Here is a 24,467-nt window from a genome sequence, read left to right on the forward strand (position 1 = left end):
GGGGACTGAGACTGCTTTGAGAGATGGGGTTGATCAGGGTTTAGGATTTAACTGACCACCAAAGTGGACTCCATAGGACGTTGGGCAGCTCTGCTGAAATTTTGTTACTCGGAAGTTAATTTGAAGAGCATAAAATACTGGAAACACTGAGCAGGCCAGGCAGCATCTGTGGAGAGAGTAACAGAGGGAAGACCTAGGGCATCATGGAACTAGCTTAAGTTTGATGAGATTGACTTACAGAAGGAGCAACAGCTAGAGAGAAAACAGCCACCTTGAGAAAAGCAGTGAGGTGCAAGTTCAGGCTTCCGTGACGAGGGTTACTGGTAAGATATCTTCTTCTCTCTCTTGGTAGGAGGGTATTCTTCTCCTGGAGGATGTGGAAGGTAGGAGTCATCTCCAGTGTCCCCTGCGACCACACCTGCAGGAAGTGTGCCCAGATGTAGCTCCTGACAGACTGCATGGAGTACCTGGAGATGCAGTTGCACTCAGATGGAAGATCCACAATCTAGAAAGTGTGGTGAACAATACATTTTGTGAGTGTGCTACCAGGTACAGACAGAGAGAAGAAGGGGCAGTGCAAGCAGGTAGTACAGGGATCCTCTGTGGACATACTCCTCTTAGATAAGTATACTGTGTAGGATACTGTTCAGGAGATGGGCTCTTGGGAAGCAGCATTTTCCTATCTTGTGGCACCATGCATGGCTCTGCTGTACAGCAGGGGAGGGCAGATTCTAGGTGGGCAGTGGTGCTGGAGCTTTGTTATTGTGGGGAAAAGACAGGATATCCATGTCCAATGTCTCAGAGTGACTACAGAACATTCTGAGGGGGGAGGGAGAAGAGGCAGAGGTTGCAGTGCATGTTGGTCCCAATGACATATGTAGAAAAAGGGATGAGGTCCTGCAGAAAGAATTCATGGAGTAGGACAGAAAGTTAAAAAGCAGGACCCCTTGGGTGGTCTCACGATTACTCCTTGTGCAACATGCTAGTAAGGATAAGAATAGGAAGACAGGACAGATGAATGCACAGCTGAAGAGCTGGTGCAGGAGGGGAAACTTTAGGTACCATTAGGATACCTAAAGTTAAGTAATGATACTTAAAGGTACTTAAATGATACTTAAAGGGTTGACGGTGGATATGCAATGGCAAGCATTTAAAGATCGTATGGATGAGCTACAACAATTGTTCATCCCGGTTTGGCATTAGGGAACTGGAGCAGGAGCTGGATGACCTGCGGATCATTCAGGAGAATAAGGAGATTATAGATAGTAGCTACAGGGAGGTAGTTACGCCAAAGGAGCAAAGCACAGGAAATTGGGTCACTGTCAGGCGAGGGAAGAGCAAGGGGCAGGCAAAGCAGGGTTCCCCTGTGGCCATTCCCCTCAACAACAAGTATACCGCATTAGATACTGTTGGGGGGGGGTGACTTACCTGAGACAAGCTGCAGCAGCCAGATCTCTGGCACTGAGTCTGGTTCTGCGGTGCAGAAGGGAGGGTGGAAAAAGAGGAGAGCGGTAGTGATTGGGGACTTGATAGTTAGAGGTAGAGATAGGAGGTTCTGTGGTCATGACAGAGAATCCAGGATGGTTTGTTGCCTCCCGGGTGCCAGGGTCAGGGATGTCTCTGATCGCCTGCATGACATTCTGAAGTGGGAGGGTGATCAGCCAGAAGTCGTGGTGCACTTCGGTACCAATGACATAGCAAGGAAGAGTGAGGAGGTCCTGGACGGTGAGAATAGAGAGCTTGGTAGGAAGTCGAAAAGCAGGACCTCGAGGGTGGTAATCTCGGGATTGCTACCTGTGCTAGGTGCCAGTGAGGGTAAGAATAGGATGCTCTGGAGGATGAACAAGTGGCTGAGGAACTGGTGTAGGGGGCAGTGTTTCAGATTTCAGGATCATTGGGACCTCTTCTGGGGCAGGTGGGACCTGTACAAGAGAGACAGGTTACACTTGAACCACAGGGGGATCAATATCCTTTCAGGGAGGTTTGTTAGTGCTACAGGGGAGGCTTTAAACTAGATTTGCAGGGGGATGGGAACCAGAGTGCCAGAGCTGACAGTGTGGCTGGGGTGAAAATAAATGATGTTAAAAGTTTATGTTTCAAAGCCGCTAATAGAAAGGTTTGTGTGTGGTGGTAAAAATCTTCTGAGGTGTATATATTTCAATGCTAGGAGTATTGCGGGGAAGGCGGATGAGTTGAGGGTGTGGATTGACACGTGGAATTATGACGTTATAGCAATCAGTGAAACTTGGCTACAGGAGGAGCAGGACCGGCAGCTTAATATTCCAGGGTTTCAGATGCGATCGAGGCAGAGAAATGAAATGTCGGGGGGTAGCATTGCTTATCAGGGAAAATGTTACAGCAGTGCTCAGGCAGGACAGATTAGAGGGCTTGTCTACTGAGTCCTTATGGGCGGAGCTGAGAAACAGGAAAGGTATGGCCACATTAGTGGGGTTGTATTATCGACCACCCAATAGTCAGCGAGAATTGGAGGAGCAAATCTGCAGAGAGATAGCAGGCAACTGCAGGAAACATAAAGTTGTGGAGGTAGGGGATTTTAATTTTCCATATATTGATTGGAACTCCCACACTATTAGGGGTCTAGATGGTTTAGAGTTTGTAAAATGTGTTCAGGAAAGTTTTCTAAATCAATATATAGAGGGACCAACTAGAGGGGATGCAATATTGGATCTCCTGTTAGGAAACGAGTTAGGACAAATGATAGAAGTGTGTGTAGGGGAGCACTTTGGTTCCAGTGATCATAACACTATTAGTTTCAACTTGATCATGGACAAGGATAGATCTGGTCCTAGGGTTGAGGTTCTGAACTGGAAGAAGGCCAAATTTGAAGAAATGAGAGAGGATCTAAAAAGCGTGGATTGGGACAGGTTGTTCTCTGGCAAGGATGTGATCGGTAAGTGGGAAGCCTTCAAAGGAGAAATTTTGAGAGAGCAGAGCTTGTATGTTCCTGTCAGGATTAAAGGCAAAGTGAATAGGAATAAAAAACCTTGGTTCTCAAGGGACATTGCAACTCTGATAAAGAAGAAGAGAGAGTTGTATGATGTGTATAGGAAACAGAGATTAAATAAGGTGCTTGAGGAGTATAAAAAGTGCAAGAAAATACTTAAGAAAGAAATCAGGAGGGCTAAAATAAGACAGGAGATTGCCTTGGCAGTCAAAGTGAAGGATAATCCAAAGAGCTTTTACAGGTATATTAAGAGTAAAAGAATTGTATGGAATAAAATTGGTCCTCTTGAAGATCAGAGTGGTCGGCTATGTGCAGAACCAAAAGTAATGGGGTGATCTTAAATGAGTTTTTTGCGTCTGTATTTACTAAGGAAACTGGCATGAAGTCTATGGAATTAAGGGAAACAAGTAGTGAGATCATGGAAACTATACAGATTGAAAAGGAGGAGGTGCTTGCTAACTTGAGGCAAATTAAAGTGGATAAATCCCCAGGACCTGACAGGGTATTCCCTCGGACCTTGAAGGAGACTAGTGTTGAAATTGCAGGGCCCCTGGCAGATATATTTTAAATGTCGCTGTCTACGGGTGAGGTGCTGGAGGATTGGAGAATAGCTCATGTTGTTCCGTTGTTTAAAAAAAGGATGGAAAAGTAATCCGGGAAATTATAGGCCGGTAAGTTTGACGTCGGTAGTGGGTAACTTATTGGAGGGAGTACTAAGAGACAGAATCTACAAGCATTTGGATAGACAGGGACTTATTAGGGAGAGTCAACATGGCTTTGTGCGTGGTAGGTCATGCTTGACCAATCTATTAGAGTTTTTCGAGGAGGTTACCAGGAAAGTGGATGAAGGGAAGGCAGTGGATGTTGTCTACATGGACTTCGGTAAGGCCTTTGACAAGGTCCCGCATGGGAGGTTAGTTAGGAAAATTCAGTCGCTAGGTATACATGGAGAGGTGGTAAATTGGATTAGACATGGGCTCAATGGAAGAAGCCAAAGAGTGGTAGTAGAGAATTACTTCTCCGAGTGGAGGCCTGTGACTAGTGGTGTGCCACAGGGATCAGTGCTGGGTCCATTGTTATTTGTCATCTATATCAATGATCTGGATGATAATGTGGTAAATTGGATCAGCAAATTTGCTGGTGATACAAAGATTGGAGGTGTAGTCGACAGTGAGGAAGGTTTTCAGAGCCTGCAGAGGGACTTGGACCAGCTGGAAAAATGTGCTGAAAAATGGCAGATAGAGTTTAATACAGACAAGTGTGAGGTATTGCACGTTGGAAGGACAAACCAAGGTAGAACATACAGGGTTAATGATAAGGCACTGAGTAGTGCAGTAGAACAGAGGGATCCGGGAATACAGATACAAAACTCCCTAAAAGTGGCGTCACAGGTAGATAGGGTCGTAAAGAGAGCTTTTGGTACATTGGCCTTTATTAATCAAAGTATTGAGTATAAGAGCTGGAATGTTATGTTGAGGTTGTATAAGGCATTGGTGAGGCCGAATCTGGAGTATTGTGTTCAGTTTTGGTCACCAAATTACAGGAAGAATATTAATAAGCTTGAAAGAGTGCAGAGAAGATTTACAAGGATGTTGCCGGGACTTGAGAAACCCAGTTACAGAGAAAGGTTGAACAGGTTAGGACTTTATTCCCTGGAGCGTAGAAGAATGAGGGGAGATTTGATAGAGGTATATAAAATTATGATGGGTATAGATAGAGCGAATGCAAGCAGGCTTTTTCCACTGAGGCAGGGGGAGAAAAAAACCAGAGGACATGGATTAAGGGTGAGGGGGGAAAAGTTTAAAGGGAACATTAGGGGGGGCTTCTTCACACAGAGAGTGGTGGGAGTATGGAATGAGCTGCCAGACGAGGTGGTAAATGCGGGTTCTTTTTTAACATTTAAGAATAAATTGGACAGATACATGGATGGGAGGTGTATGGAGGGATATGATCTGTGTGCAGGTCAGTGGGACTAGGCAGAAAATAGTTCGGAACAGCCAAGAAGGGCCAAAAGGCCTGTTTCTGTGCTGTAGTTTTCTATGGTTTCTATGGTTTTTCTAAGAATTAGCCAGGGAAGGTAGTGCACCCGTGGCTGACAAGGGAAATTAGTGATAGTATCAATTCCAAAGAAGAAACATACAAATTAGCCAGAGAAGGCGGCACACCTGAGGGCTGGGAGAAATTCAGAGTCCAGCAGAGGAGGACAAAGGGCTTAATTAGGAAAGGGAAAAAAGATTATGAGAGAAAGCTGGCAGGGAACATAAAAACTGACTGTAAAAGCTTTTATAGATATGTGAAAAGAAAAAGATTGGTTAAGACAAATGTAGGTCCCTTACAGTCAGAAACAGGTGAATTGATCATGGGGAACAAGGACATGGCAGACCAATTGAATAACTACTTTAGTTCTGTCTTCACTAAGGAGAACATAAATAATCTTCCCGAAATAGTAGGGGACAGAGGGTCCAGTGAGATGGAGGAACTGAAGGAAATACATGTTAATAGGGAAGTGGTGTTAGGTAAATTGAAGGGATTAAAGGCAGATAAATCCCCAGGGCAAGAGGGTCTGCATCCCAGAGTGCTTAAGGAAGTGGCCCAAGAAATAGTGGATGCATTAGTGATAAATTTTCAAAACTCTTTAGATTCTGGATTAGTTCCTGAGGATTGGAGGGTGGCTAATGTAACCCCGCTATTTAAAAAAGGAGGGAGAGAGAAACCGGGGAATTATAGATTGGTAAGCCTGACATGGGTGGTGGGGAAAATGCTGGAGTCAGTTATCAAAGATGTGATAACAGCACATTTGGAAAGGGGTGAAATCATCGGACAAAGTCAGCATGGATTTCTGAAAGGAAAATCATGTCTGACGAATCTCATAGAATTTTTTTGAGGATGTAATTAGTAGAGTGGATAGGGGAGAACCCAGTGGATGTGGTATATTTGGACTTTCAAAAGGCTTTTGACAAAGTCCCACACAGGAAGATTAGTGTGCAAACTTAAAGCACACGGTATTGGGGGTATGGTATTGATGTGGATAGAGAATTGGTTGGCAGACAGGAAGCAAAGAGTGGGAATAAACGGGACCTTTTCAGAATGGCAGGCAGTGACTAGTGGGGTACCGCAAGGCTCAGTGCTGGGACCCCAGTTGTTTACAATATATATTAATGACTTAGACGAGGGAATTAAATGCAACATCTCCAAGTTTGCAGATGACACGAAGCTGGGCGGAAGTGTTAGCTGTGAGGAGGATGCTAAGAGGATGCAGGGTGACTTGGATAGGTTAGGAGGTTAGGTGAGTGGGCAAATTCATAGCAGATGCAATTTAATGTGGATAAATGTGAGGTTATCCACTTTGGTGACAAGAACAGGAAAACAGATTATTATCTGAATGGTGGTCGATTAGGAAAAGGGGAGGTGCAATGAGACTTGGGTGTCGTTGTACACCAGTCATTGAAAGTGGGCATGCAGGTACAGCAGGCGGTGAAAAAGGCAAATGGTATGCTGGCATTCATAGCAAGTACAGGAGCAGGGAGGTACTACTGCAATTGTACAAGGCCTTGGTGAGACCACACCTGGAGTATTGTGTGCAGTTTTGGTCCCCTAATCTGAGGAAAGACATTCTTGCCATAGAGGGAGTACAAAGAAGGTTCACCAGATTGATTCCTGGGATGGCAGGACTTTCATATGATGAAAGACTGGATCGACTAGGTGTGTACTCTCCGGAATTTAGAAGATTGAGGGGGGGATCCGACTAAAACGTATAAAATTCTAAAGGGGTTGGACAGGCTAGATGCAGGAAGATTGTTCCCGATGTTGGGGAAGTCCAAAATGGGGGGTCACAGTTTGAGGATAAAGGGGAAGCCTTTTAGGACCGAGATGAGGAAAAACTTCTTCACACAGAGAGTGGTGAATCTGTGGAATTCCCTGCCACAGGAAACAGTTGAGGCCAGTTCATTGGCTATATTTAAAAGGGAGTTAGATATGGCCCTTGTGGCTAAAGGGATCAGGGGGTATGGAGAGAAGGCAGGTACAGGGTTCTGAGTTGGATGATTAGCCATGATCATACTGAATGGCGGTGCAGGCTCGAAGGGCCAAATGGCCTACTCCTACACCTATTTTCTATGTTTCTATGATCAATTTTGGGAAGGTGGGATCTGTACAAGGACAGGTTGCTCCTAAGCTGATGGAGGGCAGGGAGGGCAGGGAGAACAGGACCCTTACAAGGAGGTTTTCTTACACTGTTCACAAAGGTTTGAACAAAATTGGCAGGTCTAGAGCCGTCAAATGTTCTTCATATGAGAAGCCTTTCAAACCTGGAATCATTTTCATGAGCCTCATTTGACCCCTCTCCAGTTTCAGCACATCGTCCACACTAGACGGATAATTTTGAAAACGCCGGTTTTGTGTAAAAACGATAGGCATCCACACCAGGTGTTTTTTAAAATACCTTCGTCCCATTAAAACGGATATTTGGGCGAATCTTCTCCTACTGGGCATGCGCAGGACACACAGAAAACAAGTGAAGAGGAAATGGTATACTTGGTGCGCGTTTGTCCAGTTACAGACTAGAAAAGCTTAAAAGGAAATTGCCAAACGAAAGACTTGGTGCGCGTTTGTCCAGAAACATTTCCTACAGCCATAGTCTCTTCACCAATGAAAGGGATGACAGCTACAACTAAATGCAATAAGGCTTGTTACTGGGCAAAAGTGAAATTTGCTGTTACTTCATTTGTTTGCCTTTACTTTTGCCATGTTTTTGTGTATTATTTTGCTGTATTTAACATGTGCAATAAAACGAGTTACTGGGCAAAAATGACAATTGCATCTATTGAATGTTTGCATAAGCAATACATTAATAAAGCACCTTGTTAAATGTATAAAACATGTCTGCATCAGTGTTGTCTTGTATTTCCATACAATGTTACATTAGGATGTTACACATCTATTGTCAGATATTGTTGTGGTGTTGCAGGTTATGTTCAAGAAAACAATTAAATGCCGCGCTGCCACCATCATTTGTTCCAGCAAGTCATGACAGCGTTTTTAAAATTAGCTGGTTACCCCGTACACACTACAATGGCCAACCAGCATTTTCAGATTTAAACACTCTGGAGAGTGTTTTAGAAAAGCTCCGTTTTCAGGGAAGGAAAACGCTGTTTCAGTGTAGACGGAGGTCAAAACGAAGAGAAAAAGCTTCGGTTACGGATTTATCTGGTCTAGTGTAAGATAAGGGGCTCAAAACTGCTCACAATACTCTAAGTAAAGTCTGAACATAACATCCTTGTTTTTTATATTCTAGTCCTCTTGAAATGAATGCTAACATTGCATTTGCCTTACTCACCACAGATTCAACCTGCAACTTAACCTTTAGAGAATCCTGACAAGAACTCCCAAGTCCCTTTGCAGCTCAGTTTTTTGCATTTTCTCTCCATTTAGAAAATAGTCAACTCTTTCATTTCTTCTACTAAAGTACATGAGAGAGGAGCTTGCCCAGATGGATTGGAGCAGGATACTGGTGGGGTTAACGGCAGATCAGAGGTGGCTGAAGATTCTGTGACTAGTTCACAAGGCGCAGGATAGATATGTCCAAAAGAAGAAGGTCTTCTCAAATGGCAGGGCTAGGCAACCAAGGAAAGGGCTGTGATGGGGTCCTGAATTACCCCTATAAACTGTGCTTAATTACTCCTATGAACTGTGCTTTTGAAAAGAGAGAGACAGAGAGTTATTTAACACAAACACCTTGTTTAAAAGAGAGAGAGATGAAGACTGCTCACGGGTTGTTTATACTTTCTCCAAGGACATTGCCTGCTTGTACATTCTTACATAGACAGAGAAGGGAGAAGCTGTTTGAATGACAGTTGGTACTCAGTACAGTGAGATAAATAGAAGGTCAGATGAAAGAACTGAGAGACATGATTTTGGATACTGAATGAGCTTTGTGGTGCCCACAGAAAAGGTGGGTTTTGGAGGATCGGTCAGGCAGATCGATCAGTGGTTCTTGCAGTGTGGAGAAGGTGTGACCAGTGGGGAGTTATTTGTGCGCCCAACCCTCACCTGGGTTGATAGCTCCACCATAGAAGAATGGTCCCCTTTGTTATGGTCACAGTTGGTGACATTTAAAGGATTTCGGAGGACAACGGGAAGATCGATGACATCAGCTCACCTGAAGACTCAAATCTATCTCTGTCTCTCTCCATCACTACTCAACTCAATGGCACGAACTGAACTGAACTTTACTCATCATCGTAAGACTGTATCTATTTACCTCTAGACTTGAAGAAGCTTGTTTTTCATATATATTCCACATATATTCATATATAATCACTGCTAACCTGTTTGATTTATCTGCATTTATATTACTGTATTGCGTAGTTACTGATAAATATTATTAGTTAATAGCAATACCAGACTCCAAAGTGTTTTCCATCTCTGCTGGTTCTTTTGGTCCCCTAATCTGAGGAAAGACATCTTTGCCATAGAGGGAGTACAAAGAAGGTTCACCAGATTGATTCCTGGGATGGCAGGACTTTCATATGAAGAAAGACTGGATGAACTGGGCTTGTACTCGTTGGAATTTAGAAGATTGAGGGGGGATCTGATTGAAACGTATAAGATCCTAAAGGAATTGGACAGGCTAGATGCAGGAAGATTGTTCCCGATGTTGGGGAAGTCCAGAACGAGGGGTCACAGTTTGAGGATAGAGGGGAAGCCTTTTAGGACCGAGATTAGGAAAAACTTCTTCACACAGAGAGTGGTGAATCTGTGGAATTCTCTGCCACAGGAAACTGTTGAGGCCAGTTCATTGGCTATGTTTAAGAGAGAGTTAGATATGGCCCTTGTGGCTACAGGGGTCAGGGGGTATGGAGGGAAGGCTGGGGCAGGGTTCTGAGTTGGATGATCAGCCATGATCATAATAAATGGTGGTGCAGGCTCGAAGGGCCGAATGGCCTACTCCTGCACCTATTTTCTATGTTTCTATGTTTCTATGTTTAACCCGTCACGGGGTACGTGACAAAATTGGGGGCTCATCCAGGATATGAACAAATTGTGTGGGAGGCTTGTTTGAATTGATTGGGGAAAATCCTTTTTGATTTGCTTGTGTGGAAAAACAGCAGAAATGGATGTTGCAGAATTTCTGGGATCACCAAACCCCGTGCCCTTGATGAAAGCTAGAAAGTATGAGTTGCGGGACATTGTTAAGGAATTAAAACTTACGATGGTAAAGAAGGGTATGACTAAGGTAGAAATTCAAAGAAAAATAGTTGAATATTATGTTTCGACGAAACAATTTATTGAGGATGTATTGAAAGTTCGCTGACGGTAAACTTACTGAGGCCGAGATTCAGCGAGGTGGAGCAATGCAGGCTGGAGGCTGAGGATAGGAAAAGACAGCATGAGTTGCAACTGAAACATCTCAAGGCTGAAGAGGCAGAAAAACAGAGACAGTTTGGAAGCGAGATGCGGCAACTGAGAGGTTCAGTGTCAGACCCTGATGATTTTCACAGCTCGGAAGGGCTTGATTTGTTTGATGAATTTAAAAGTTGTGTCCCCTATGATGTAAGGGCATACCTAGATAAAGAGGATGCCGCCACCCTGCGGGGGTCTGCTAAGAAAGTAAAGTTGTTTTAACCCACGAGGTTGAGTTTACTCCAGATGAGAGTTACCCAGAGAGTAGCTGGAAGGTTCGGGGTGACCTTGAATTTGAAACTGGGACAAGCGATGACAGCCCAGAAGAGGCAGCTGTCTCGATTGCATGTGTTCAGGTTGTTGAAGTACCTGTGGATTCACAGGGTACTGAACCTTGTGTTGAAACTCAGTTAAGGTCTGAGGTGTCTGACTTGGATGGAAAGGAATGCAGTTCTTTTGTGTCAGATGGTTTTGGTTCAGTGAATAAGGGGTTAACCTTGGTACCAGTGGAAATTGAGTCAATTGTATTAGACAGTGTTTTAAAAGTTAGTGATGAGATAAAAATTGACGAGAGAAATGTTACTGATGAGGTAAGTGTTACTGGAAATAATGGGAAAAGTGTTGTTCCTGGACTTTTGAATAAGGGTGATTTAACAATTCAATGGATGAGTAAAGCTGTTGCTAATGAGCCACACAGAAAGGCTGATGTTTATCCCACATGCGCAATTACTCGAAGCATGTTTAGGAAGTCTGCTGAGGCCCATGATAGCAAAACCAGAGGTTTAAATTATGATGATGTGTCACAGACTTCTCTACCTTCCATGTTACAACAGGATTTGGAGAGTAAGATGTATGAGGAAGGTTTGTCCTTATGGAGGAAGGAATTTATAGAGGAACAGAAGCGAGATTCTGAAATGGTGGATTTAAGGGAGCTAGCTCTCACCGGAGAGGAGGTTCAGAGAGAGTCAGCAGGATATTACCTTAAAGATGGGGTGTTGATGAGGAAGTGGAGATCAGCCACTGTTCTTGCAAGTGAGGACTGGGTTATTGAACATCACGTGGTGGTTCCAAAAATTTTCAGGGCTGAAATTTTAAACATGGTTCACAGTATGCCTTTAGGTGGCCATTATGGAGTGAGGAAGACAGTGGACAGGATTATGAAGGAATTTTACTGGCCTAGTTTAAGAAAGGATGTTGTGAATTTATAAAAGGATTTGCCATACCTGCCAAGTTGAGGGGAAATCTAATCAGGATATTCAAGTAGCACCACTTAAACTGGTACCTGCTTTTGGTGAGCCATTTTCTAGGGTCATAGTGGATTGTGTAGGCCCATTGCCAAAGACTGCAGCTGGTCATCAGTATGTGTTAACAATTATGTGTGCTGTGTCTAGGTTCCCTGAAGCTGTGCCTCTTGGAAACATCAAGGCCAAGACTGTGGTAAAAGCACTCAGTAAGTTTTTCACACTGGTAGGTCTGCCCAAAGAAATTCAATTTGACCAGGGTAGTGACTTTACTTCGAGTACATTCCAGGGGATAGTTAGAGAATTGGAAGCTAAGCACATTGTATCATCTACATATCACACAGAGTCCAAGGGAGCCTTGGAACGGTTCAACTCCACTCTTAAGACCATGAATAAAACATATTGTGTGAAAAATGGGAAAAACTGGGATGAGGGGGTTCCCCTACTCTTATTTACTGTTGGAGATTTGATTCAAAAATCATTGGAGGGTAGTCTGTTGGAACCTGTGATCGGTTACAAGCCAAAAGGACCTTTGACTCTACTCAGAGAACTATGGTCTGATTTGGAAACATGTGTCAGTTTGCTTAATTATGTTTTAAAATTCTGGAAAAGAATTAATAAGATTTGTGACTTTGCAAAAGGAAGTCTACAGAATGTTCAAATTAAAATAAAACACTTGTTCAATAGGATGGCAACTGGGAGAATTGTTATGAAACCAAATGGAGTTGTAAAGGCTGTGGAATTTGATAATGGGGTGAAAAATAATGTTTACCCACTGAACCTAGTATCAATAAGATGTAAGAATTCCCTTGTTTTGAAAAATATTACTGATAAGATCCATCAGTTGGAACCTACACCACAAAAACTAATGAAAGAATTAATTAGCAAGCAGAAAGATTTATTCCCTGACATTTCCCCTCATGGTGTACATGCTGAAGGGCATGACATCATTATAAATTCAGCCCAGCCCGTAAAACTGCATCTTTACAGAATGAACTTTGAGAAAAGTAAAATGGTTGAACAAGAAATTGGAAACAAGAAAGAACCAGGAAAGAGAATGGATGACTGTATTGATAGAGTGGGGAAGGCTAAATACCTTACAAAGATTGACTTGGGGTTAAAAGGATACTGGGGTGTTTCTTTGACAGAGAGGGCTAAAGAGATATCAGCATTTGGGATACCATCTGGACTGTATGAATATAATGTTTTACCCTTCGGGATGAAAAGTGCTCCAGGGACATTTCAAAGAATGATCAATTCCGTGATTAGAAGTTTGGAAAACATAAGAGCTTACATCGGTTATTTAGTGGTCTGGAATGACACGTGGGAAGAGCATATTGCAGCAGTAGAAAAACTGTTTGACAGACTTCCAAGATCAATCCTACTGTGAACCTCGCTAAAAGTGAGCCTGGCCATGCCACCGTTACATATCTGGGCTATGTGGTAGGCCAGGGCCAACTGGCTCCTGTAGATGTCAAGGTTCAAGCTATTGCTGAGGTTCCGGTTCCAACCGGCAAGAAAGCTTTGAGAAGGTTTTTAGGAACGGTTGGGTATTATCGTAAGTTTTGTAAGAACATTGCTGACATTGCTCTCCCCCTAACAAAACTCCTAAGGAAGAGTGAAAGGTTTGTATGGAGTGGTCTTTGCCAGGAGGCATTTGAACGTCTGAAAACCATCCTGTGCTATCACCCTGTGCTCAAAGCACCTGATTTTTCAAAACCATTCTGGATAGCAACAGATGCTAGTGATGAAGCTGCTGGGGCAGTACTGTTACAGAAGGGGATGGATGACGTTGAGCATCCAGTAGCTTATTTCTCAAAGAAATTTAATGTGCACTAGAAAAATTATTCAACTGTTGAAAAGGAATTGTTAGCCCTTACTCTGGCCTTACAACATTTTGAAGTCTATATTTGTCCTGCCCAGAGACCACTTGTGGTTTACACAGATCATAATCTGTTGGTGTTTCTGACTAAGATGAAGGAGAAGAATAGAAGGTTTTTAAATTGGAGTCTGATATTGCAAGAATATGACTTAAAACTCAAACATGTGAAAGGTACTGACAATATTATAACTTATTGTTTATGCAGATGTTAAGCTGGAAATTCTACATGTTTTGCTCTGTCATCTGATGATTATATGTATTGTTTAAAACTCTGAAATTTCCAGTTAAACCAAAAATTTCACCTTCAACAAATTTTTTTTTGAAGGAAAGGGGTGTGACAGGGTCCTGAATTACCCCTATAACCTGTGCTCGTTTACCCCTATGAACTGTGCTTTTGAAAAGAGAGAGAGAGAGAGTTATTTAACACAAATAGCTTGATAAAAGAGAGGGAGAGACAAAGACTGCTCACGGGTTGTTTATAATTTCTCCGAGGACATTGCCTGCTTGTACATTCTTACACAGACAGAGAGGGGAGGAGCTGTTTGAATGACAGTTGGTACTCAGTACGGTGAGATAAATAGAAGGTCAGATAATACACCTGAGAGACATGACTTTGGACACAGAATGAGCTTTGTGGTGCCCACAGAAAAGATGGGTTTTGAAGGATCGATCAGGCAGATCAATCAGTGACTCTTGCAGTGTGAAGAAGGTGTGACCAGTGGGGAGTTATTTGTGCACCCAACCCTCACCTGGGTTGATAGCTCCACCACAGAAGAATGGTCCCCTTTGTTGTGGTCACAGTTGGTCACTTTTAAAGGATTTCGGAGGACAACGGGAAGATCCACGACGTCAGCTCACCTGAAGACTCAAATCTCTCTCTCTCTCCATCACTACTCAACTCAATACCATGAACTGAACTGCACTTTACTCATCATCGTATGACTGTATCTATTTACCCCTAGACTTGAAGAAGCTTGGTTTTCATATATATTCCACACTTACTTATATATAATCACTGCTAACCTGTTTAATTTATCTGCATTTATATTACTGTATTGCGTAGTTACCATCTCTTCTGGTTCTTTATCCCATCATGGGACACGTGACAGGGTGTATAAGGTTTCAAAAATGAGTGGGAAGTTTTTAAAAATCCAACAAAAAGCAACTAAAAAGCTCTAAGAAGGGAAAAGATGAAATATGAGGGCAAACTAGCCGATAATATAAAGAAGATTACGAAAAGATTTTCAGTTATATAAAGAGTCAAAGGAAGGTGAGAGATGATATTGGACCACTGGAAAATGATGCTGGTAAGGTTGTAAAGGAGAACAAAGAAATGGCAGATGAACTTAATGGGTACTTTGCATCAGTCTTCAGTGTGGAAGACACTAGCTGTATGCCAGAGTCAGGGAGCAGGAGTGAGAGCTATTGCTGTTACAAAAGAAGAAGTGTTAGACAAACTCAAAGGTTTCAAGGTAGATAAGTCACCTGCACCAGATGGACTACATCCCAGAGTCCTAAGAGAGGTTGCCGAAGAGATAACAGAAGCATTGGTCATGATCTTTCAAGAATCACTTGATGCTGGCATGGTCCTGGAGGACTGGAAATTGCAAATATCACTCCACTCTTTAAGAAGGGAGGAAGACAAAAGTAAAGAAATTATAGGTCCGTCAGCCTAACCTCGGTGGTTGGGAAAGTGTTGAAGTCTATTATTAGGCTGTATTCCCTGGAGTTCCGGAGAATGAGGGGTGATGTCATTGAAACATTCCGAATGTTAAAAGGCCTGAACAGATTAGATACGGCAAAGTTATTTCCCATGGTAGGGGAGTCTAGGACAAGAGGGCACAACTTCAGGATTGAAGGACGTCCATTTAGAACAGAGATGCAGAGAAATTACTTTAGTCTGAGGGTGGCAAATCTGTGGAATTTGTTGCCACGAGCAGCTGCGGAGGCCAAGTCATTGGGGGCATTTAAGGAAGAGATGGATAGGTTCTTGATTAGCCAGGGCATAGGGAGAAGGCAGGGGAGTGGGGATAACAGGAATAATTGAATCAGCCCATGATTGAATGGCAGAGTAGACTCGATGGGCTGAATGGCCTACTTCTGCTCCTATGCCTTCTGGTTTTATGGTCTTATTAAGGAGGTTTCTGGATACTTGGAAATTAATGATGAAATAAGTCAAAATCAGCATAGTTTCTGTAAAGAGAAATCTTGCCTGACAAATCTACTGGAATTCTTCGAGGAAGTAACAAGCAGGGTGGACAAAGCAGAGGCAGGTGATGTCATTTACTTAGATTTTCAAAAGGTATACGATAAGGTGCCATGCATAAGGCTGCTTAACAAGATAAAATCTTGGGGTATTACAGGAAATATACTGGCATGGATAGAGGAATGGCTGACATGCAGGTGGCAGCCAGTGGGAATAAAGGGGGACCTTTTCTGGTTGACGCCAATGACTCATGGTGTTCCTCAGGGGTCAGTATTGGGACCACTACTTTTCATGTCGTTTGTCAGTGACTTAGATAGTGGAATTGATGGCTTTGTGGCAAAGTTTGTGTATGATACGAAGATAGGTGGAGGGCTAGGTGGAGTGCTGAAGAAGCAAAGTGATTGCAGCAGGACTGGAATTGGAAGAATGGGCAAAAAATTGGCAGATGAAATACAGTGTTGGGAAATATATGATAATGCATTTTGGTTAAAGGAACAATAGTGCAGACTACCATCTAAATGGGTGGGGGGAGATTCAAACGTGAGAGGTTCAAGGGGACTTAGGAGTCCTCGTGCAAGACTTCCAGAAGGTCAATTCACAGGTTGTGTCTGTGGTAAAGAAGGTAAATGCAATGTTGGCATTTATTTCAAGAGGAATAGAATATAAAAACAAGAAGATATAAGACACTTGTCAGGCCATTCGTGGAGTACTGTCAACAGTTTTGGGCCTCTTATCTCAGAAAGGATGTATTGTCATTTGAGAGAGTCCAGAGGAGGTCCAGAAGGATGATTCCAGGAGTGAAGGGGTTAACATTTAAGGAGGGTTTGGCAGCTTTGGGCATCTACTCACTGAAATTTAGAAGAACGCAGGGGAATCTCTTGAAACCTACCGAACGTTGGAAGGACCAGATAAGGTGGATGTGGAGAAGATGTTTCCTATGGTGAGGGCATCCAGAACTAGAGGGCACAGCCTCAAAATTGAGGGGCAACCTTTTAGAACAGAAGTAAGAGGACTTTTCTTTCCGCCAAAGAACGCTGAGTCTGTGGAATGCTTTGCCACAGACTGCAGTTGAGGCCAAGTCCGTGGGTATAGTTAAAGATAAAGTTGATGGATTCCTGATTCGTCGGGGCATCAAGGGATATGGTGAGAGAGCAGGTATATGAGGTTGAATGGGATCCGGGATCAGCCATGATGAAATGGCAGAGCAGACTCAATGGGCTGAATGGCCGAATTCTGCTCCTATATCTTATGGTCTTATGTGGTTTATAAATTAGAACTGGAGATAGAAATTTATGTCTAAAGGATAATGTTACAGTAGTCATGGGGTTTTCAATATGCAGGAAGATAAAGAATATCAGATTGGTGCTGGTTCTCAAGGGGGGAATTTCTAGAATGCCGATAAAGTGGCTTTTCTGAGCTTCTTGTGGTGAAAGCCATGAGAGGATCAGCTATTCTGGACTGGGTGTTGTGCAACCAACTAGAATTGATTTGAGAGCTTAGGGTGAAGAAACCAATAGGAGACAGTGATCATAATATGATAGAGTTCACTCTGCAATTTGAGGAGGAGAAGCTAAAGTGAGATGTAGCAGTATTACAGTGGAGTAAAATGAGGTAAAGAAGCATGAAAAAAGGACCTGGCCAAAATTGTCTTACATTGGAAGGGATGATGGCGAAGCAGCAATGTCTGAAGTTTATGGGAGCAATTCAGAAGGTGCAGGATAGACACATCCGAAAGAACAAGTATTCTAAAGGCAGAATGACACAACCATTGCCAACAATAGAAGTCAAAGTCAACATAAAAGCCTTTGTAGTAGACACTAGCAGTATGCCAGACGTTCAAGAGTGTCGGAGCGGAAGTGAGTGAAGTTGCCATCAATAGGGAGAAGCTGCATGAGAAACTGAAAGGTCTGAAGGTAGGTAAGTCATCTGCATCAGATGGTCTACCATTAGGGGTTCTGAGCAAATTGGCTGAAGAGACTGTGGAGGCATTAGTAATGTTCTTTCAAGGAGCAGTGGATTTTGGCATGGTTCCAGAGGACTGGAAAATTGTAAATATCATTTCACACTTCTAGTACAGAGGGAGGCAGAAGAAAAGAAATTACATTCCAGTTAGTGTGACCTCAGGCGTTGATAAAATGTTGGAGTTGACTGGTTGTGTTTTGGAGGTACTTGAAGGCACATGATAAAATAGACCAAAGTCAGCATAGTTTCCTTAAGGGAAACCCTTGCCTGATAAAATCTGTTGGAATTCTTTAAAGAAATGACAGGCAAAATAGACAAAGGAGTTGTGTACTTGGACAAAGCCTTTGACAAGATGTCACACACACAGCTGCTTAACAAGCCACAAGTCTATGATATTAATGGAAAGATATTAGCATGGGTAGAGCATTGGCTGATTTGCCAGGGGCAAAGCGTGAGAATAAAGGAAGCATTTTCTGGTCAGTTACCAGTGTTGTTCCACAGAGATCTGGGTTGGGGCCTCTTCTTTTCACATTATATGTCAATAATTTCAATGAAGGAATTGATGGCTTTGTTGCAAAGTTTGCTGACAATATGAACATGGGTGGAGGGGCATGGGATTTTGAAAAAATAGAGGCTACAGAAAGACTTTGATTAGGAGAATGGGCAAACAAGTGGCAGATGGAATACAGTGTCAGAAAAGTGTATGGTCATTCACTTTGGTAGAAGAATTAAAAATATGGACTATTTTCTAAAGAATTCCATAAGATACAGGAGCAAAATTAGGCCATTTGGCCCATCAAGTCTGCTCTGCCATTTCATAATGGCTGATTCAATATTCCTCTCAGCTCTTATCTCTTGCCACTAGTCACTGGCAGCCAGTCAGATAAGGCTCCCTTTATTGCCACATTTTGCCTGAAGATTTATTTGCGGTTTGAGTCAGTGGTGAGGAGGGCACAGACAACGTTAGCATTCATTTCGAAAGAATGTGAATATGAAAGCAAGGATGTAATGTTCCAGCTTTGTAAGGCACTGGTGAGGCCTCATTTGGAGTAATGTGAGCAGTTTTACACCCCTTATCTAAGAAAAGATATGCTGACATTGGAGAGGGTACAAAGGAGGGTGACGAAAATTATTCTGGGATTGAAGGGCTTATCACAGGGTTTCTCAACTGAGGTTCTGCATGAGGTCGCTAGCGAGAGATCATGATTTAAAAAAGATAAACATCGTTTTTTGAACTACACGCGATGCTAGCACTCGCACTGCTGGGCAGTGACCGAGCAGCCCCATTAACAATCTTGTTCATGGTCTCTCAGCCCAGTGTGACAGGGCACAGTAGGAATCTGTTTATTTGCTTGAGTCCATTCTTAGTTTTTGACATGAGATAGGGGAGGCTGTTGATAATTGGTGAGTGTTGTATCGCACGGAGGGGTGGATGGTAGGCTGATAAGGAACATGAAGTGCATTTTCCAAGCATTGAATGGACTCATTCAACTAGGCTATGATGGCAGCTTTCTGTTACATACAGAAATCCAGTGGCTTAGCAGAGGAAGAGTTCTCAACAGGATGTTTGAGCTAAAAGGTGAACTGCAAGAGTGCTTTCAAGAAAATAGTAGGCCAGATTTTGCTGAGTACTTTGAAGATAAAGAATGACTGTAGAAACTAGCCTACTTAGCAGGCATTTTGCATTATGTGAACCAGTTAAACAAGTCTTTGCAAAGCCCTGGAGAAAATGTTTTGACTTCAGGTGACAAGATATTTGGATTTAAAAGTAAACTGAGTCTTTAGAAAAATGATGTTGCCAAAGGAAAAGGAAATCTTGAAATATTTCCACTGAAATCTTTGAGAGTGAGAGTGAGGAAAGATATCAGAAAGTCTTGAGTCTTATTGAAAACCACCTGGAAGAACTGCAGAACAAAATTGAACAGTATTATTTCTCCCTTTCAACACAAGGGTGAAGGACCTTTTCTCTGAATCTTCTGCACAGCCTGAGAACTTGACTTTGAGAGAAGAGGAAGAACTTTGTGAGATGCAGTCTGATCATGCACTCAAGATGAGATTTACTGACCTGCCCCTGAACAAGTTCTGGATTTCTGTGAAAGAAGAGTATCCTGCCATTCATAGGAAAGCAATGAACCTTTTGCTGCAGTTTTCAACTTCTTACATGTGTGAGCAAGCTTTTTCTTGTTTAACAAGCATCAAGAGCAGGGATAGAAGTCGTCTCATTTCAGTTGAAAGCGAAATCCGTGTGTGCTTATCTCAGGTTTGACCTAGAACTGAATACTTATGCAGCAAAAAACAAGCACGGGTTTCATACGCTAGGCCTATATTTGAGCCAGATGATATCACTTAGGAAGAAAATGATTTTCAAAGTATTGTATAAAATTGTGTCTTCTTCATGTTGCTTTGGTTTATGGTTTTTAGTAACTTTACTATTCAACATTGTCAATAAATTTTCCTGTTGTTTACATTAATTAGCATTAATTAAAATCAATTTACGATCTTTATTTAAAATAAATCTACCGAGCCTACCTTTAGAAAACTTAAACTCTATTTTGGCTTAAGCCAGTTATTTGTCAGAAATTTATTATAAGATCAAAGACCATAAAACATAGGAACAGAATTAGGCCATTCAGCCCATCAAGTTTGCTACACCTTTCCATCAAGGCTGATTCTGGACCCCATTCAACCCCATACACCTGCCGTCTCACCATATCCTTTGAGGCCCTGACCGATTAGGAAACGATGAACTTCCGCCTTAAATGTATGCATGGACTTGGCCTCCTTCACAGTCTGAGGCAAAGTATTCCACAGACTTACTACTCTCTGGCTAAAAAAAATTCCTCATCACCTCTGTTCCAAAAGATTGCTCCTCAGTTTTGAAGCTATGCCCTCTAGTTCTGGATAACCCCACCACAGGAAACATTCTCTCCACATCCATCCATCCTTTCAACATTCGGTAGGTTTCAATGAGATTCTCCCACATTCCTCTAAGTTCCAGTGAGCACATGCCCAAAGCTGTCAAACACTCCTCATATGTTAACTCCTTCATTCTTGGAATCATCCTCGTGAACATCCTCTAGACTCTCCAATGACAACATCTCCCTTCAGAGATATGGGGCCCAAAACTGTTGACAATACTCCAAGTGCAGCCTGAATAGTGTCTTATAAAGCCTCAGCATTGCCCCCTTGCTTTTATATTCTATTTCATTTGAAATAAATGCCAACATTGCATTTACCTTCTTTACCACAGACTCAACCTGTAAATTCTGGGAGTCTTGCACGAGGACTACTAAGTCCCTCTGCACCTCTGATGTTTGAACTTTCTCCCATTTAGAAAATAGTCTGCACTATTGTCCCTTTTACCAAAATGCATTATCATACATTTCCTAACACTGTACTCCATCTGCTACCTTTTTGCCTATTTTTTCCAATTTTCCAAGTCCTGCTGCAATCACATTGCTTCCTCAGCACTACCTACCCCTCCACCTATCTTTGTATCATCTGAAAACTTTGCTGTAAAGCCATCTATTCTATTATCCAAATAATTAACAAACAGTGTGCAAAATAGCAGTTCCAATACTGACCCCTGAGGAAAACCACTAGTCACCAGCAGCATATATCCATCACTCTCTGGGTGAAAAGGTTTTTCCTCAACTCCGTTCTAAATTGTCTACCCCTTATTCTTAAACTGTGGCTTCTGGTTCTGGACTCACCCATCAGTGGGAACATGCTTCCTGCCTCCAGCGTGTCCAATCCCTTAATAATCTTATATGTTTAAATAAGATCCCCTCACAGCCGTCTAAATTCCAGAGTATACAAGCCCAGTTGCTTCAATCTTCAACATATGACAGTCCCGCCATCCCGGGAATTAACCTTGTGAACCTACGCTGCACTCCCTCAATAGCAAGAATGTCCTTCCTCAAATTTGGAGACTAAAACTGCACACAGTACTCCAGGTGTGGGCTCACCAGGGCCCTGTACAGCTGCAGAAGGACCTCTTTGCTCCTATACTCAGTTCCCCTTGTTATGAAGGCCAGCATGCTATTAGCTTTCTTCACTGCCTGCTGTACTTGCATGCTTGCTTTCAGTGACTGATGTACAAGAGCACCTAGATCTCGTTGTACTTTCCCTTTTCCTAACTTGACTCCATTTAGGTAATAATCTGCCTTCCTGTTCTTACCACCAAAGTGGATAACCTCACATTTATCCACATTAAACTGCATCTGCCATGTATCTGCCCACTCACCCAGCCTGCCCAAGTCACCCTGCATTCTCATAACATCCTCCTCACATTTCACACTGCCACCCAGCTTTGTGTCATCGGCAAATTTGCTCATGTTACTTTTAATTCCCTCATCTAAATCATTAATATATATTGTAAACAGCTGCGGTACCCCACTGGTCACCGCCTGCCAATCCGAAAGAGACCCATTAATCGCTACTCTTTGTTTTCTGTCAGCCAGCCAATTTTCAATCCATGTCAGTACTCTGCCCCCCCAATACCATGTGCCCTAATTTTGTCCACTAATCTCCTATGTGGGACTTTATCAAAGGCTTTCTGAAAGTCCAGGTACACTACATCCACTGACTCTCCCTTGTCCATTTTCATAGTTACATCCTCAAAAAATTCCAGAAGATTAGTCAAGCACGATTTCCCCTTCGTAAATCCATGCTGACTCGGACCGATCCTGTTACTGCTGTCCAGATGCGTCATAATCTCATCTTTTATAATTGACTCCAGCATCTTTCCCACCGGTGACATCCACTGCCTCACCTTTGTCCACCCTGCTTGTTACTTCCTTGAAGAACTCTAACAGATTTGTCAGGCAAGATTTCCCTTCACAGAAACCATGCTGACTTTGACTTATTTTATCATTCGTCTTCAAGTACCTCGAAACCTCATCCTTAATAATAGGCTCCAACACTTTCCCAACCACTGAGTTTAGGCTAATTGACCTATAGTTTCTTTTCATTTGCCTTCCTCCCTTAAAGAGTGGAGTGACATTTGCAATCTTCCTCTGCGACCATGCCAGAATCAAGTAATTCTTGAAAGATCATGACCAATACTTCCATTAACTCTTCAGCAACCTCTCTCAGCTCTCTGGCCAAGGTGACTTATCCACCTTAAGACCTTTGAGATTGCCGAGCACTTTTTCCTTTGTAATGGCAATGGCACTCACTCCTGCTCCCTGACACTCACGGACCTCTGGTACAATGTGAGTGTCTTTCATAGTGAAGACAGATGCAAATTACTCATTAAGTTTATGTGCCATTTCTTTGTCTCCCATTACTACCTCACCAGCATAATTTTCCAGTGGTCCAATATCAACTCTCACTTCCCTTTTACTCTTTATATAACAGCAAAAACTTTTAGTATCCTGCTTTATATTATTTGCTAGTCTATGCTCATATTTAATCTTTTCCCTTCTTATAGCTTTTTTAGTTGCCTTTTGTTGGATTTTAAAAGCTTCCCAACTTCCAACTTCCCACTCACTTTGCTACCTTATGTGCCCTTTCCTTGGCTTTTATTTGTCCTTAACTTCCCTTGTCAGCCACAGTTGCCTACCCCTGTCATTTAAGAATTACTTCTTCTCTGGAACATATCTATCCTGCATCTTGTGAACTATTCTCAGAAACTTCAGTCATCTCTGCTCTGCCAGCATCCCTGCCACTATCCTCCTCTAATCCACCTGGGCAAGCTCCTCTCTCATCCCCCTGTAATTCCCTTTATTCCTTTGCAATACTGATACATGTGACTTATGCTTCTCCCTCTCAAATTGCAGTATGAATTCAATCATATTATGATCACTGCCCCTTAAAGGTTCTTTTATGTTAAGCTCCCTAATAAAATTGGGGTTATTACACAATACCCAATCTAAGATAGCCTTTCCCCGAGTAGGCTCAAGTACAAGCTGCTCTAAAAAGCCATCTCATAGGCATTCAACAATTGCCGTCTCTTGCGACCCGACACCCAATCCCATTGCATATTTAAGTCCCCCTTTACAAATGTGACATGACCCTTATTTCATGCCTTTTCCAGCTCCCTTTGCAATATGAGCCCCACACCTTGGCTACTATTCAGAGGCCTATCTATGATTTCCATAATGTTTTTTAACCCTTGCAGTTTCTTAACTCCACCCACAAAGAGTCGACATTCTCTAACCCTATGTCACCTCTTTCTAAAGGTGTAATTCCATCTCTTACAAACAGAGCCACACCACTGCCTCTGCCTTCCTGAATTTTGCCTCTGTGGTACAATTTAACTCTTTGCTCTATCTGCCCTTGTACCCAATCATTGACCTGTCCTTCCTTACATTCATGTTATGCTTGCCTTATAAATTTTTAAAATTTATGAAAGGGAAAGAAAGAGATTAATTTCAAGAAATATAAGCTAAGCTTATCTACCTGTTCCTTTCAAGAAAAATGGGCTAAAAATTCATTAAGAATGATTTTTGGATTATTGTATGTACAATTACTGATCACACTAATGCACCATAAGCTGTAAGTATAATAATTTTTACGCAGGGGTTCCCAGAGATCTGGAAATTATTTCATGGGTCCTCCAGGGCAAAAAGGTTGAGAAAGGCTGGTTTATCATATGAGAAACGTTTGATGGCTCTGGGCCTGTACACATTGAAATTCAGAATAAATAAGGGGGATTTCATAGAAACCTATCGAATGTTGAAAGGCCTCGATAGGTAGGATTGTAGGTAGGATTGTTAGGTAGGATCAGAGTTTGTGAGGTAGCACTGAGGTTAGAGAGTGCTTGGGTTAGATAGAGTTAAATTTAGTTAGGGTTTGGAAATGTTA

The 24,467-nt window shown here is 42.4% G+C and overlaps 2 protein-coding genes across 3 annotated transcripts in view; one reads left to right on the forward strand and one right to left on the reverse strand.

Annotated features, from left to right (window-relative positions):
• Positions 1–24,467, forward strand: part of LOC134337621 (cystinosin-like) — a 170,638-nt gene that overhangs the window by 10,403 nt on the left and 135,768 nt on the right. The gene's annotated exons all lie outside the window — the stretch shown is intronic.
• The window catches only part of LOC134337623 (calcium and integrin-binding family member 3-like), a 74,684-nt gene that overhangs the window by 4,500 nt on the left and 45,717 nt on the right, over positions 1–24,467 (reverse strand). Inside the window, exon 3 of the mRNA XM_063032802.1 lies at positions 272–505. Within this exon, the coding sequence (XP_062888872.1) occupies positions 272–505 (234 nt within the window). The remainder of the gene's footprint in view (positions 1–271; positions 506–24,467) is intronic.

This window comes from Mobula hypostoma, chromosome 24, assembly GCF_963921235.1.
Source record: "Mobula hypostoma chromosome 24, sMobHyp1.1, whole genome shotgun sequence".
Taxonomy (NCBI): Eukaryota; Metazoa; Chordata; class Chondrichthyes; order Myliobatiformes; family Myliobatidae; genus Mobula; species Mobula hypostoma.